This window comes from Triturus cristatus, chromosome 7 (assembly GCF_964204655.1).
Source record: "Triturus cristatus chromosome 7, aTriCri1.1, whole genome shotgun sequence".
In the NCBI taxonomy this organism is placed as follows: domain Eukaryota; kingdom Metazoa; phylum Chordata; class Amphibia; order Caudata; family Salamandridae; genus Triturus; species Triturus cristatus.
Genome location: NC_140590.1, coordinates 353,705,079 through 353,722,007, shown reverse-complemented (window position 1 = coordinate 353,722,007; position 16,929 = coordinate 353,705,079). Strand labels below are relative to the sequence as shown.

Below are 16,929 nucleotides of genomic sequence, written 5' to 3'. Positions count from 1 at the left end.
TCACCTAAAGCCAACTTCTCAGATTAACAAGTAGATAGTTCTGCAATATTTTCAACATGCCAGTTATTCTGCCCAGAGTGTGTGCTACCAGTAGCTCAGCTAATTACAGACTAATGCAGGTCCAGTTCTTCCTGGTGCTTACCTCCAGAATGTGAAACAGCTGCACTGCTTAGCTGTTTAGATGTTCGTCTCCACCAAAAAATTACCAGCGCCAGAATAATAACTACTACCAGGACTAGAGCGCCAGCAGAGGCGCCGATATAAATGATCTTGGTATCTAAAAAACAAAACATTGTTAATATACAGGCAAAATCAATAGTAAAACTGATTAACAGTTTTATATGTCATAATCTGAACAGGATTGATTTATCCAGAGATTTCAATCACTTTGCAGAACCAATAGGGCTGGTGTAGAGAACATTAAATGCCACCTTGTCACAGTTTTAACATTTTTATTTCTAAATTAGTTGAGTTTATTTACATGTTACCTCTTGATTGCTGTTTAATTTCCCCAGTGAATCGATTGGCGTGTTTAAACAAAGTTGCTATGATGGGTTTTGGTCTCTGAGGTTTTCAAAATTGAGGAAAAAACTTTTGAACATTATTTTGCTTTTACATTTTCTAAATGTCTGATCCTGGCATTAGCCAAGACCTTTTGATATTACTATGATAAGTCTAGAATATCCATACGCATACAAGGGCTTTCAGCTAGCCCCCTACAGCTGTTGGTTTGCTGTGTCAAATCTGTCTTTCTGTATGTGTGTCTGTCTGTCTATCTGTTTGTCTTTGTCACCCTCTCTATACATCTTTGCAACCATATCTATCTATGCAACCCACTTCATCTATGCACATCTTTCTGCCTGCCCATCTACTTAACATTGCAACACTATCTATCTAAATATCGAGCTATCTTCTATCTATGCAACCCTTTTGTAAGAAATGTGGTTGTTTGTTGACTGGGGTGTGAACAATGGTAAAGCAGCAATCATAATCCTTGTCAGGGTAAGACACAAGCAAACCTGAAGTTAACCTGTGCTCAACCCACGGTAGCTTGACACAGAGCAGGCAGGCTTAATTTTTGCGGCAATGTGTTAAGTATTTGTGCAACATTTCAAACAGAAAGACACCAGGACCATCATCAAGTTATAAGTTCATGCCGACCACAATGGAGGGCGGGTTGGCTACATGGGCCCACTTGGGACCACTGGAAACATTACCTTAAATCCTGGTGCGCGGTCTGTGCAGCTCTGCTTTACCAGACTTTGTGTTGTCCGGCATCAGTCTCAAGGAATTGTGAGGCAAGGCTTTGCAGGGCTTGGCGTAGCTTTGTGTCAGTCCCGGGAAGCTATGCGGCAAGGCTTTGTGTGGCTTGTCTTCGCTTTGCATCAGATGAATCTGCAGCTGTGTTGTACGGCTTTGCAGGGCTTTGCACTGCTTGGCATCAAATCCGATGAGGCCGGCAGCTGTGTGGAAAGGTTCTGAGGTGAGTCGCTTTGCATTGGTTCCGAAGAGAACCACAACTGGGCTTTGCAGCAGCACCTTCAGGCTCACTTCCAAGGGTCCTGGACTAGGGTGGAACCACTTGGGATGGTAGGATTCACAGATGGCACAGTCCAGGTGCCGGGTAGAAGGTTGATGAAAGCCTGTTATGTCCCTGAGGGATCTAATTAGGAGGCCAGCCAACAAGCCCTTGGAGTAACTCTGGGTTCTGGGTTCAAGAGATGCACGTGCAGCCCCTCTCACCCAGGCAAGAGGGCAGGTCAGCACAGCAGGGCAGCAGTCTTTCAGAGCAGTAGTCCCGCAGAGTGGCAGTCCTTTCAGCAGCATAGCAGTCCTAACTGGCAGTGTATTCACAGGTCCAGAAGTGTACTGAAGTGGTGGTTTCTGAGGTCCAATATTTATATCCAGTTGTGCCTTTTGAAGAGGGGGGAAAGCTTCTAGAGGATTCCCTTTGAGGTCTCCAGGCATACTGCCTTCCCTGCCCTGACACCAGGCTAACTACAGGGGTATGCACCCGTTTGTGTGGAGGCAGGACATAGCCTATTCAGGTACAAGTGGGGCTGTGCTCAGCTCCTTTTTTCCATCCTGCCAGTGATGGCACATCCAGGCGCACCGATTTCACGATTGTGTGTGACTGTCTAGGAGAAATATACAATGCTCAACAGTCAGCTACACACAGTCATGTGATTAGAGACAGGCTACAAGCACTAAAGGACTAGGGCTAGAACATTTAAAGTCCAAATTCACCATCAATTAGAATTTTAGATTGTGATTTCAGAGGCACCAATAATGAACTGGTTATCTCTTACCATTTGGAAATTACACTTATAAAATGTAATAAGGCAACTCCAATGTTATCCTATGGGAGGGATAATCCTTGCAGACGTGAACAACGGATTTAAGAGTTTTTCACTATCAGAACATGAAAAAATTAAAAGTGCATGCCCTACTTTTTAAATACATTGCACTCAGGTCCTGTGAATTTAATGTTACTAATGGGACTGCTTCTGTCATAAAGAGATACCTCCAATACATCAATCAAATCTTTTCTCTATTGAACAAACTAAATTATTGTTCCTTCAAGCATCCATGATTCAGCAAGATTTTACTTACTGTGTTGTTCAATCGTGTACACTGAACTATATTACGCCACAATCGATTAATCCAAATTCTTATAAGAGCATCAATAGAGTCCAATTTAAAATGTATAATTAATTATGTCATGTAATATTTTTTGTCTCTACATCTCATGTTCTAAACAAAAGTGTTCTTAGATGCAATATCTGTTAAATGACTGTAAAACTCCCCTTGTAAAATTTCTGTAGATGTTTACAAGTGTCCTTTAAAAAAACAAAATGAATTGAGAAAGAGAACGCTTTGTTGATTTTCTTAAAATCGATTGTGGCATAATATAGTTCAGTGTACATGATTGAACGACTCATTAAATAAAATCTTGCTGAATCATGGATGCTTGAAGGAACAATAATTTAGTTTCTTAATAAAGGGAAAAGATTTGATTGATGGTATTGGAGGTAACTCTTTATGACAGAAGCAGTCCCACTAGTAACATTAAATTCACAGGACCTGGGCACATGTAGTGCCACTTTCCTAGGCAGTTATAAGTAAATTAAATATGCCAATTGGGTATATACCAATGTTATCATGCTTAGAGGAGAAAGTCCAAGCCTTTTAGCACTGAGCACAGAGTCCTAATGCCAATAAAAACAAATTCAGCAAAAAATGGAGGAGGGAAGGTAAAAAACCCGGGAATGAAACTGCGGAAAGGACCAAGTTCAACACTTATATTTGCAACTCTATTCAAGTTACTAGGGTTTACAACCGTTGCAACCATACTGACCTATCTTTGTTGACCTACATACCTACCTTTGCAGCGCTACCTGCCTGTCTGTATAACTGTACATTGTTGGAATTCTCTATCTGTCTATCTATCTATCTATCTATCTATCTATCTATCTATCTATCTATCTATCTATCTATCTATCTATCTATCTATCTATCTATCTATCTATCTATCTATCTATCTATCATTGCAAACTTCTCTATCTTTGCAAAACTCTCTATCTTTGCAAAACTCTCTATCTAAGCACTGCTATCTATTTAAGCAATCGTATATATCTTCGCAACATGATTTCTTTGTAATTTTCTCTTTCCGTCTAGTTATATATCTGTCTTTCTATCTCTATGCAACCCTTAACTTTATATAAAAAAAGCATTGACAAAGGTAAGGCTCTGATTGCAAAGGCCACACCTATTTGCTTTGCCGTTTAACTTTATGATTCAGAAATTTGAGTTAGTGATGCTCTGTCATCCACTGGCACATTCTTTACAAGCCCATCTCTGGTAGAATTTCAGGAATTCGGAATAGGTATGTAAAAAGCAATGAAAAAAGACTTTAAAGGGGCCATCCAAGGAATTCTGTCACAATAGGTCTCGCAACCTAAGCAGACATCATCAGACGAAGGAACATTCTGTAATACCTGCTGTATTGGCATTTTACAGATGTTTGATTGGGTAAAGAGAACTTGTTTCTGTACAATGTATGGCACCTTTGAAGAAATTGGGAAGAAGGGGTTGAGGTTTTCGCAAAATGGAGTGAGAGAATGTGAAATTAGGCTAAAAAAAGAAAAAGGCCTAAAAAAAATGAACACAATGCAGGTTCGCATTGACCCTTAATTAAAAAAGATAATTATGTTATGCTGGCCTGTGTTAGACCTGGCATCCTTAGTGTGATTTTCCCCATAACCTTTTCCTTCAATCAATCACCTGTGAGGGTCTCAAGGCGCTGACAGGGGGGTGTGAGCAGCTTCGTTGGGGTCATTCAAAGAGCCAGGTCTTGAAGTCCTTTCTGCATTGGTGCAGTGTCAGGCTTCGTCGGAGGTGAAGGGGGAGTTCGTTCCAGGTCTTGGCTGCTATGTAGGAGAAGGATCTTCCACCTGCTTTGGTTCTGTACAAACAAGGGACAGTGGCTAGGGCGAGGTCGTCTGAGCTGAGGTTTCTCTTGGGGGTGTGGAAGGAGATTTGGTCGTTGAGGTACTGGGGTCTGGTGTTGTGGAGGGCTTTGTAGGCATGTGTGAAAAGCTTGAAGGTTATTCTTCATTCGAGGGGGTGCCAGTGGAGGTCGCGGAGGCATTGGGTGATGTGGTCATGGGATGTCGAGGATAAGTCCGGCTGCGGCGTTCTGGAGTTTGCGGAGGAGTTTTTTGTTGATTCTGGCATAGAGGGAGTTCTTGCAGTCCAGACTGCTGGTGATGAGTGAGTGGTTGACAGTTTTCCTGGAGTCGGGGGGGTCCACTTGAACGTCTTGCAAAGTATGCGGAGGATGTTGAAGCATGCGGAGGATACAGCGTTGATCTGGCGATTCAGGCTGAGTTGAGTATGATGCCAAGGTTGCATGCATGGTCCGTTGGGGTGGATTGGTTTCCAAGGGTGGGGGACAACCATGTGATGTCCCATGTGGAGAGGGTGGTGCCGAGGATGATTACTTCTGTTTTCTCCTTGTTGAGCTTCAGGCAGATGTTGCTCATCCAGGTCGCAATGGGTTTCATCCCTTCTTGGAAGTTGTGCCTGGTGATGTTGGGTTCCTTGGTGAGGAAGAGGATGAGCTGGGTGTCATTGGCATAGGTATGATGACACCCATGATCATGTATGATGACGATGAGTTCTTTGGAGTTGTGGGTGTTGGTGAGGATTCTGTCTTGGATTAAGTTTTTCTTTGTTGATTTGATGAGTTGGTGGTGTGATGTGATGACTGTGTTGTAAGCGGAGTGTGCTTCCGGGGTTGTGCTATTTCTTTACGTCTTCTCCAGTCATCGGCAGGAGTGCTGGGATTCTCAGATATCCATGGTGAACCAGTTGGCTTTCTTGTTGTGCCGTCTCATTGTGTTCCGGAGGGGGGCAAGAGTGTTGGTGCAGTTGGCGATCCATTGGTGAAGGTTGCTTGCCACTGTGTTGGAGTCTTTCATAGTTGGGGGTTGAGTGCAGGTGAGGGTAGAGGTGAGGTGTTCTTCGGTGACTTTGTTCCAGCATCTGCATGGGAGGCAGCACATGTGCTGGTGTGCAGTGGGTTTCGTAAAAGAGAAATGCATGCAGTGGTGGTCTGTCCAGAGCAGTTCCGTGGTGTGGCTTAAGCAAATATTGTTTGCTCTGGCGATGATGGGTTCGAGTGTGTGTCCTGCTGTGTGAGTGGGGTGTGGAGACAAGTTGGTTCATTCCTATGTTGGTGATATCTCCAAGAGGGCGGTGGTAATGGGATCTCTGTGGTTGTCCAGGTGGAAGTTCAAGTCTCCAAGTAGTATGTGGTCCGTAGCAGCGAGGTCTTGGGGTGTGATGTGGTCGGCGATGATGTTGGTGAAGGAGGTGTGGGGTCCAGGAGGTCTGTAGGCAAGTTTCCGTGGACAGTTTTTCTGGATTGGGCTGGATCTAGACGTGGATGTGTTCCATAGGGGGGGCAAGGGGTCATCCAAGTTGGTGGTTGTCAGTCCTTCATACCTTCTGTTTTGCTGACTTTGTTTTTGCTGGCTTTAGGATTCTCTGCACCTTACCACTGCTAACCAGTGCTAAAGTGTGCTTGTGCTCTTGCTTTAAACATGGTAAGATTGGCTTATACACAACTGGAACAATTAATTTACCTGTAAGTTACCTGTCTATTTAAAGAAAGTCCTATTTTTCTAACTTGGTGTGGGATCCTTTTTGTGTGGTGTTGGCACTTTATTACCATTTGAAGTGTTGCACAAATACTTTACAAATTGCATCTAAATTAAGCCTGACTGATCTGTGCCAAGCTACCAGAAGGTAGAACACAGGTTAATTTAGGGTTGGCTCGTGCCTCACCCTGACGAGGATTATGGCTGCTGCTTGACCAGTACTCCCACCCCAGTCAACCAACAAACCAATCATTGAACAATAAGTGAATAAGATAACTGTCTTATGCTGGCATACATTAACAACTTTGTGCAAATATGAACTGATAGTTCTGGTTCCCAAATACACTTTACTGAGAGAGGGGCCAGTGAGTGATAATGGTAAATATGTTTAATATATCATACACTGTGTTGCGGCACATCAAACTTTGAGAGGCACCATATTCATCCCAAGGATTATGAATAATTATAAGATATGGGAGACTGTAGGGCTCCTCATCAAATTCTGCAGGTCCACCCCCATCATTTAGTGTTATGCCAAAGCACATAGATTGGTTTCTGCAGATAGTAGGGTGGTCCACAGTGGGATGGAAGGCAGTCTCCTTTCTGCAGAGAGATTCTGCCAGGTCAACATCCCTCCCCAAACCTTAACTTGCTGCTGTGGAAAAATAGTTGGTAAAGGCTTGCACCACAGAGTACAAAGGCATTTGATACATACCTGGCAAAGTACTCAGCAGGAAGAGCAGAGTGCCACTACCACAATCCACCATTAAACAGGTTATGTTCCTGCCATTAGGAAAGCTGACCCCAGGATTTGGTTTGATGGATAACCATTTAGAAAGTTTGAATGGAGACAGTAAAAAAAACGTAAATACCTCCAATCAGTTATTGAAAGAGGGAAATAGGGAAGGAAGAACTGGGTGCAGATTGAAACCTCCTTCTACCTATACAAGCCATTTTACCCGAACATCCGAGGGAGATGCTGGAAGCTTAGATGATCTGATTAAACCTCTTCCTTCTCTCATACAGACAGGCAAATGAACAGGGATGAATTAATTACAGGAGGCAAAGATGAAGAAATGGGAGGTGCTGGAAGCTGGGATGGTTTGTTGAAACCTCTTACTTTTCACCCACAAGTTAGGATTTTGCCTGTGAAGATGAGGCTACAAAGATGGCAGCAATAGCCATATCTTGAACATTTGAGAGGAAATACTGTTGACCACATTTGGGATGAGGGGAGCACAGGGCAGTCAAGGCATAGTGATCCCCAAATGTGGTGGTTGATGTTTGCCACTGGTGTTCTGGGTACCATCCTATATGTCTCTGCAAACTGAGCCAAGTAAAATGTTTTTGAACTTGACTCTCAGGGGCATTAGATTGAACACTCACAAGCTTCTCAGGGAGGTAGAGTGATGGGATGCAATGGTCAAAACTCCACGATCATCCACCAGGCACAATAGAATATGTCCAGTCCAGTGTAATTCTTTAAGTAAAAGTAAGTACTTTCATCCAACAGCGTCAATAAATACTACACAGTACAATTAGGAGAATGCAATACAGGATTACAATTCTATTTGATTTTAGGTGTACCTGTCCTCTGCTAATGGAGTTCACCAAAGTTTGTGATCCCTCAGATCTAATATGGGGCATGGTGCGGGCCTGGGACAGGTGTAGCCACTCAATCATTCCCAAGTCATATGTGCACCAATAGTGCAGTTTAGTGTTCATCCAGTTCAACATAAGCATGGAAAAAATATTTGTTTGTGTACCAGGCTTCTGCCAACCTATTTTTCTTTTGTTCACACATGTTCCGCAGTTCATTCTGTTGCTTGATTTCAGAAGTGGCAGTCTAGTGGTTAGGAGACATAAAACGCGTGCAGTGGTCCTGCTCATGCAGCTACTTTGAAGCTGTTGGGGGTGTGGCAGAAAAATGTCACAGGGATCATGGAGCCATGGTGTGGCTGCTTCCTCCAGCAGCTTCTCATCCTCAGCAGTTGCAGCCTACCTAGGCCAGGGATTTGAGAGACTCTGGTTTGGCAGGTGTGGCCTCCAGGCTAATCTTGACTTTACAGATGGCCTTGGCAGTTGCAGAATCCACGGATCGGGTACATTGGTGTACCATAGCATTCAGGCTCCAGCAGCAGTGGATACAGTCTTTCAGCTGTGGCAGACTACCAATTTCACTCAGTGGTCGCTTTTTGTCAAAGGCTTGACACAATTCATGATGAAGAGACTAGGGGAGCCCATTCCACACAGGCGTCACTCCTGGCTCGCTTGCTGATTGCTCCTTCTCTCTGTCTATTCTCATATCTTAAACATGCATTTCTTTTTCCCTCTGGACAGCCTATCCTCCTACAGGAACAGGCACACTCATTGCCTCTTTCAGCAAACAAACAGGCTTCTAGGCATCTAGTCAGAACCCAGCCCTTCAGCAGACACTGAGGCTCCTGGTGATGGACATTAGCCCTAGTCACACAGCTATCATCCGAGTACTCTGTGTAGCACTCAGTACCTTCGTCACAAAGAACATGGAACTAGAACGAAGTGGAGTGGAATGGATCCCACTTTTGTGCACATTTTTCAGGCAATGGATGGTGATCAAATGCCTGAGGCTTCAGACCAGGCATTGGTTGGTTCGCTTTCACATGTAATTTTTAGGCTGCTCTTGTGCAAGTGGTGTCTCCACCACAAGAAGCAATGGGTCTGGTGGCTTAGTGGATTAATGCGTCCACTTTCGGGGCCTTAGTTCGACCTCTTCGTCACAGGTTCAAATCCCGGCATGTTCACTCAGCCTTCCATCCTTATGAGGTTGATCAAATGAGTAGTTATTCAGTGCCAAGATACCCTTGGGTGAACGTGTGCTTTACAAATACACGTTATGTTATGGTTCCAAGCTAGAGTATCCAAACCATGAGTACAATGAAATGTGTATTCTCAGCGCCTGGTTGCCATCAACCTTCATTAAGCAGTGATCAGAGACCAACGGGCCTAGAAACTTCCTCACTATGAACAACATAAACTACAAACAGTAGTGATCGGGAAGAATTAATTAGCGGTCCTTTCCCAACCAAACCCCCATGGAATTTCTAAATTGTCTTCATCCTCCTCACTTCACTGTCTGAGTTTAGATTAAACTGCCGCAGGAACGTAGTAAAGTAACTGCAGCTATCTGGGGATGGTATTGTCAAACTCTGCTTGACCAGGACATCCAAAATTGTATTCCCCTGGACCCAGTTGTCTGACTCACAACCCACAGAGTCCTTTTATCAAACGTGGTCCACATGCACTACACACACACGCACGCACACATACAGTCTTTGATACTCTCTCACTCCATCTTATTGAAACAACTGAACTCAGCTTCACACACACATGCACAAACGCACACACAGCCTTTGATAATATCTCACATTCTATCCTATTACAATGGCTAAAATCAGCTAACTTCAGTTGGGATTTCGGGCAAAGGCCACAAATGGTTCTCATCAGCCGCGGTCCGTGCAGGTAAAAGTGGTGGGGCAGGCTTAGGGTGCATTTCGAGGGACGATGCAGAGGGAAAATTAAATATTTATTTAATATTCCCTCAGCATCATCCCGCGAAATCCCCCTTACCCGGTCCCACCGCCCCACCACTGTTACTTGCACAGACCGTGGCTGGTTCTCATCCTTTTTGCAGAATAGGACTCAAACTGTGGGGCATATTTATGAGCCACTTGCATCGCCGTAGCATCATTTTTTGTGACACTCCGATGGGGCAAACCACAAAATCATATTTACAAGGCCATGCAAAGCCACTTTGGTGCCAATTACGATCCTGTAAAAACCGGGTTCGAACCGTCGGACGGAGCATATTCCCCCTCCGACGCGTACCCCGTCGTAACAATATACAAACATGTAAGTACGATTCGCACGGAAATACTATTTCCGTACGAATCGTACAAAACCCCGACTGACGAAAATAAACATACAAATGTGATCCGGGAAAGCGCAGACGTGACGTCGGGACGCACGCAGCCTGCCATTCACGAACCAGGAAGTACGATTCGCACCGACGTCATCCCGCACGGACAATATTTTCCGGCAGCCAAAAACTGCTGGGAAATCAGGACGACACGAACAAGGAGTACCTGCACGCGACGGACAGACATGGACACGAACCTACGTGTCATCCCGGCCCTCATAGCAGTCGACATCCTCTACAGGTTACGACGCAGACGCCGCAGAAGGTCAGAACAACAAAGGGGGGGGGGGGAAGGGGGGGGCAGGAGCAGGGGCAGGCCCCAAAACCCCCACCAAAGTCACACAGCACACATGCCCTGGACATACCTGACTCCCAGGCCCTGGTCACTACGAGGGGGTGGGGGCGTGTCCAGCAAAGCCAGCGTCCGCCACAACGGAAGTGCTTGACGACGCAAACCGGCAAACACAACAATACAGGTACGTCCCGTACCCATGCCTTAAGAGTGTGGGTACGAGTCGTACCACGCCCACACCTACGTCACCCCAACAATGACGGGACGGCTGTACCCACATGGCAAAGGCCTGGGTACGGCCCGCACAAGCATTCCATAGCGTGGGTACGGATATGTACGGACCGTACCCCCACCCCCGTATGCATGGAGCGTACCCCCCACCCCAACAGTGTAAGTACGAGCCGTACCCTCACCCGCGTACGTATGGAGCGTACCCCCCACCCCAACAGTGTAAGTACGAGCCGTACCCTCACCCGCGTACGTATGGAGCGTACCCCCCACCCCAACAGTGTAAGTACGACCCGTACCCTCACCCGCGTACGTATGGAGCGTACCCCCACCCCAACAGTGTAAGTACGACCCGTACCCTCACCCGCGTACGTATGGAGCGTACCCTCCACCCCAACAGTGTAAGTACGACCCGTACCCTCACCCGCGTACGTATGGAGCATACCCCCCACCCCAACAGTGTCAGTACGACCCGTACCCTCACCCGCGTATGCATGGAGCATACCTCCACCCCAACCGTGTATGTACGACCCGTACCCTCACCCGCGTACGTATGGAGCGTACCCCCCACCCCAACAGTGTAAGTACGACCCCTACCCTCACCTGCGTATGCATGGAGCGTACCTCCACCCCAACCGTGTATGTACGACCCGTACCCCCACCCGCGTATGCATGGAGCCTACCCCCCATGCCAACAGTGTACGTATGGACCGTACCCCCACCTCGTATGCATGGAGCGAACCCACACCCGTGTATGTTCTAAGCGTACATGTCCTGAAATAGGAGGGTTGGATGCAGAGTCCTCCCAGCAGTGCCCAGACACAGGAGGGGTGTGTGCAGAGTCCTCCCAGCAGTGCCCAGACACAGGAGGGGTGGGTGCAGAGTCCTCCCAGCAGTGCCCAGTCACAGGAGGGGTGTGTGCAGAGTCCTCCCAGCAGTGCCCAGACACAGGAGGGGTGTGTGCAGAGTCCTCCCAGCAGTGCCCAGTCACAAGAGGGGTGTGTGCAGAGTCCTCCCAGCAGTGCCCAGACACAGGAGGGGTGGGTGCAGAGTCCTCCCAGCAGTGCCCAGTCACAAGAGGGGTGTGTGCAGAGTCCTCCCAGCAGTGCCCAGTCACAGGAGGAGTGTGTGCAGAGTCCTCCCAGCAGTGCCCAGACACAGGAGGGGTGTGTGCAGAGTCCTCCCAGCAGTGCCCAGACACAGGAGGGGTGTGTGCAGAGTCCTCCCAGCAGTGCCCAGTCACAAGAGGGGTGTGTGCAGAGTCCTCCCAGCAGTGCCCAGACACAGGAGGGGTGGGTGCAGAGTCCTCCCAGCAGTGCCCAGTCACAAGAGGGGTGTGTGCAGAGTCCTCCCAGCAGTGCCCAGACACAGGAGGGGTGGGTGCCTAACACTCCCAGCGGTGCCCAGTCACAGGAGGGGTGTGTGCAGAGTCCTCCCAGCAGTGCCCAGACACAGGAGGGGTGGGTGCAGAGTCCTCCCAGCAGTGCCCAGTCACAAGAGGGGTGTGTGCAGAGTCCTCCCAGCAGTGCCCAGACACAGGAGGGGTGGGTGCCTAACACTCACAGCAGTACCCCTGCAAAGAAAAGGGTGGAGTACCCACAGATCCAATGCCCACAAATGTCAGTCAGGTGCACAAAGAACCTGCAGTACATGTACCACATGTGTGCGAGGCTGGGAGTATACACATGCATAGCGCCAAAAAGAAAACATGTACCCATGAAGTCATGACAACAGTCTACATACACAAGTACAGTGACCACCAAGGACGCCACGAATGATGCAGGTGGAGACATCGCTCAACATGCATGGCCCAAGGCTAACGAGTCCGTCCCACACCCAGCCAATGTAGACACAGCTCAGCACCACATATTGGAAAGACCCTGCAGGGAAGATGTCAGGTTACACAGAGGAAGGAACACACCTTGGGACGATGTCACCATGCAGTAACTGCTTACATGAACAAAGTTATGTAGCCAACAGCTTGTGATGGCACACAGATACCAGGATCCAGCACAAGACTACAATTCCCACACACCCAACACATAATCACCACCCAAAATAATGGGGCAGGTCCACCAACAGCAATACCAGACAGACAGTAGTGTACTAAGGAAAAATAAATTGCTTTATTCCGCATCCAAAAATCTGTTTGTCCCTTGAAAGTTCAAAATGTACAATGCCCATAGGGCAATCCAAAGTTCAAATCCAGGTGGGGGACACAGTGGGACACGTGTCCCCTAGCTTGCCTGCACAGTCAGACTCCTTCGTCTTCCAGAGCGGGGAGGGCATCATGTGGGGGGGAAGGACCAGGCACCGCAGGGACATGAGGGCGAAGGGTAGGCGTCGTGGGTGCAGGGATGGAGGACTCCACCACAGGGGGTGGGTCAGGGCCAAAGGCGGAGGCCAGGATGGCGCTGCACACCTTAGCAAGGTCCTCCAGCGACTCCCCTGCACCCGAAGGAACCTCAGGCCCCAAGGGGGGGGGGGGGCGGAGGGATGTGTCGCAGCGCCACTGGGGGAGGGTGTGGACAGGGGGGGGTCTCAACCACCCTGACCGGGGACTCCCTTGACCGCTTGCGGGGTGGTGTGACTGTGGGGCTCAGGGACAGAGCGGCCATGAAGGAGTCTTTGCCCGATATGTGGCCAGGAGAGCTGAGGGGAGGGGATTTGGAGGGAGTGGATTTGGTGGAATGCGGACTCCCACTCTGGCTGCGTGTCTTACGTTTGCCCCCCGACCCAGTGGGTGTGCCTACTTCACCCTGTGTGTGCGTGCCAGGAGGTGTGCGTTTGACCTTCCCTGCCGGTGTGGTGCCTGTGTCTGTTGTGGTGGGTGCATGCTGACGTCTGGGTGTACGTGGGAGTGGGAAGTGTGGATGGGTCAGGGGTAGGGGGTTGGACGTAGCGCTGCAGGAGACCCACTGCTGCAGTCAGTGTCGAGTCAATGGACCTCAGCAAGTTGCGTTGGTCAGCCTGCGATGAGAAAATGCCCTCCAAGTATGCCTCCATGTTGTTCAGCACTTGGCTGTGGCCATGGAGGACATTAAGCATCGCAGCCTGACTAACCTGCAACTGCCGCTGGATGTCCACAGACTCGGCATTGGCGGCAGCAGTGGAGACAGGGGCAGGGGGTGCGGTGCCTGGCAGGAAGGAGACATGTGGTGACTGGGCACGCTGGGAAGGGACACGAGCAAGTGGGAGGCGGCTGATGGCAATGGAGGGGGCGGGGAGAGATGTTGTGCCGCTGTCAGCTGCTGGTGCAGCCTCCGCCCACTCGGAGAGATCATCCTCGGACCCGTCAGCTTCATATTCTGTCGTGCCAGTGGACAGGTCCTCGGCCTCACTCTCCTCCGCCTCAGTTCCACTCGATGTGCCAGCCACGATGTCACCGCTGGCACTGGTGCTCGGTCCCTCCGCTCCGTCTGTGTTCATGTCTCCCTCCGTGTCCCCCGACGATGCTGTGGGCAAGGTGAAGAGACAGCAATTAATCATACACCTGTATACATATGTCACATGAGTCCAATCTACATAGGATACAGTGCATAGCCTGAAAAGAAAGATCAGTAACATCTACAAAACAAGGTACAGATGTAGGGCATGCAACACACAGTTGGTTGACCCACCATGCCACTGAAAAACTATGGAGAGCATGACACAATAGCAAATGACATGAAATGAAGTTTGACAGAGGAGCCAGGCCCTGGGGACAATCCAGCACTGCATCTGCACCACACAGCGTTGCCGAAAATAGGGATGAGCAGGGACCATATCCATGAACTTGAGGCACATGCTGCATAGGTAATACTGAAAACATGCCCACCATGACTGGCTCACTGCACCTTGAGTGTATGTGCAGACAAACATCACACACTGGCCAGACCTAGCAAGGAGATATCAGGTTTTGACATGTAGGCTTGCCCGCACCAACCACCCCCTACATGAGACAATTTGTTGAGACACAGGAAGCACTTACATCTCTTAGTCTGGGTGAAATACACATGGGCTGGATAAATGCAAGATTGGACACAAAATACCCAAGGTGCGCCTGTCCAAATAATCATGTACAAATGGTCATCATCAGATGATTGTAATAGGATACACAGGCACTGGCCACCGTGAGTATGAACAAGGAAAATCAGGTCAGGCTGTACAGTGGACACTTTGTGGAAATTTAGTTCGTATCTGAACATTATCTGCGCCATCTTGTCTTTCCCCAGCACCACACGCAAAAACACACGGCAGCCATTTTAGGCACCATGGCCTCTCTCCCTGCTCATTGTCGATCGCCAACGCGTCCCCCTAAGCGCTGCGAACATCCCCCAACATGCTGACCACCCCCGCTCTCTCATACACGGGCCATAAACCCTCTCCTTCTGCGCGACCCTGCCATGGAACCACATCCCACGCCTGACCGACATCCCATACATGGTCATACATCTCTTTGATAACCCCCTTCCTCTTCGCCCGATTGTCCGGGCCGATCCCAGGCCATCACCTAGCCCTGCGGATGCAGTTTATTGCCCCTACTGTAAGGGAAACACCCCACATCAAAGGGATTACAGTAGATCAAGGCTCCCCCACCCCCTGAGACCCGACCAGTCGCACACACCCCCGGGAATTGGCGGAATGTCCAGCTGTGTGATAGCCATCTCCTACTGTGGGTGGGGTGGGGATTTGCGTGGGAACGAGCTTGAAGTGGGGATTCTGAGGATGTTCTTTCATGTATCAAAGCGATCTCAAGAATGTGCCATGTATGATAAACCTGCAATAAAGTCATAAACCTGTGTATAAGAGGCCAGGCCTCAGAGATGCAGTTAGAGCACCTCGTGACGATACCTTGCTGTCTGATCTGATGTGTTCTTCTCCGACGGAATAAAACTTTGTTTCCTGCCTTCCAGTCTCCGGCGCCTGTCTCTTTGTTGGTTAATTATCGGATGGTATAAGAGGCGAATATCGCCGGGCAATACTTAGAAGGTTATCGACTGCGACTGCCTCTACCTTTTAACAATTGGCGTCCCAAGCGTGGGGCCCATCAGCGACACGTGGATCCAGTGAGAGAGGTCCCAACGACAGAGTGAACGACTGCAGCGATCGGGAGAGCTCCTGCCTGATAGACCCTCGTCTGGCAGCCGATCATCCGAACTTCACTGGTTCCGAACAGACCTCTCTCGAGTGATCTACGGTCCTGACTGGGAACCATCAGGAGTGCCGCGGAAAATACGGAGAGTAGAGGACGATCGGGCGCTGGAGGCGGAAGATGAGAAACTGTCCATGCGGTCCGGGTAAGGTCGTGTAACACGACAAATTGCGAAACGATTGATTGATTGAAAATACTAGTATTACTTATTTGATTGTTCTTTTTGAGATATTCGCTGTCTACAAACGGGGAAGAGTAGAAACACTCTCTCTCCCTTTGCAGATAGTGAAGGGTAGGTAACGCAGACTTTTGTCCCCATTGTAACCCGTCGTGCCTATTTTTATCTCCCCACTGATTGATTGTCCGAACATTGATTGTTTTGAAGAATAGTGCTCTTTGAGATATTCTCTGTTTGCAAATAACGTAGAATAGAAATATTCTGTCTAGTCTTTGCAAATAGTGAAGGGTAGGTAACGCAGACTTTTGTCCCCATTGTAACCCGTCGTGCCTATTTTTATCTCCCCATTGATTGATTGATTGTCCGAACACCAGTTGTTCGATATTGGTTCTTTGGAGGTGTTCTCTGCTTGCAAATAACAAGGAACAGAGATATTCTGTCTAGTCTTTGCAAGCAGTGAAAAGATAGGTAGTGCAGACTTTTGTCCCCGTTGTAACCCGTCATGCCTGTCTTCTCCCCACTGATTGGTAGTTGGTTCTGCCCGGACCGCTTATTAGAGGTGAACCATCCGGCTCCACTGGAAGGCACCCCTAATAAGGACATGTTCACTAAATATGGACTAGTCGCCGTAGCTTATAGCAAGCTATGGCATAAATATACAAAGGGGGACCCCGAGAGTCAGTGGGCACTGATGGGATCCTTCGATGATCACAAACTAGAAACACTAGAAATAGCTCTACGTAGTAATAAAACAACGCCTACTATGCTTGACAGTTTCGGCATGTGGCGCAAAGAAGCAACGCAACGGAAAAAGAGGGAAGAAGTAAAAGCAGAAAGGGAATTACGAAAGGCAGCTCACCTTGCCGCTAGAAAGTTAGAGGAAGAGATAAAGGAGAGAAAGGAAGCTAAACTAAAACAAGAGTCTGAAACATCAGGCCAGTGCCCTGTTAGGACCTCCTCTGCGCTCTACCCTGA

At 48.3% G+C, this 16,929-nt stretch overlaps 1 protein-coding gene across 1 annotated transcript in view; it reads right to left on the bottom strand.

The window, feature by feature from the left end:
* The window catches only part of LOC146809649 (uncharacterized), a 763,091-nt gene that overhangs the window by 26,909 nt on the left and 719,253 nt on the right, over positions 1-16,929 (bottom strand). The window contains exon 7 of the mRNA XM_085616508.1: positions 143-277. Within this exon, the coding sequence (XP_085472634.1) occupies positions 143-277 (135 nt within the window). The remainder of the gene's footprint in view (positions 1-142; positions 278-16,929) is intronic.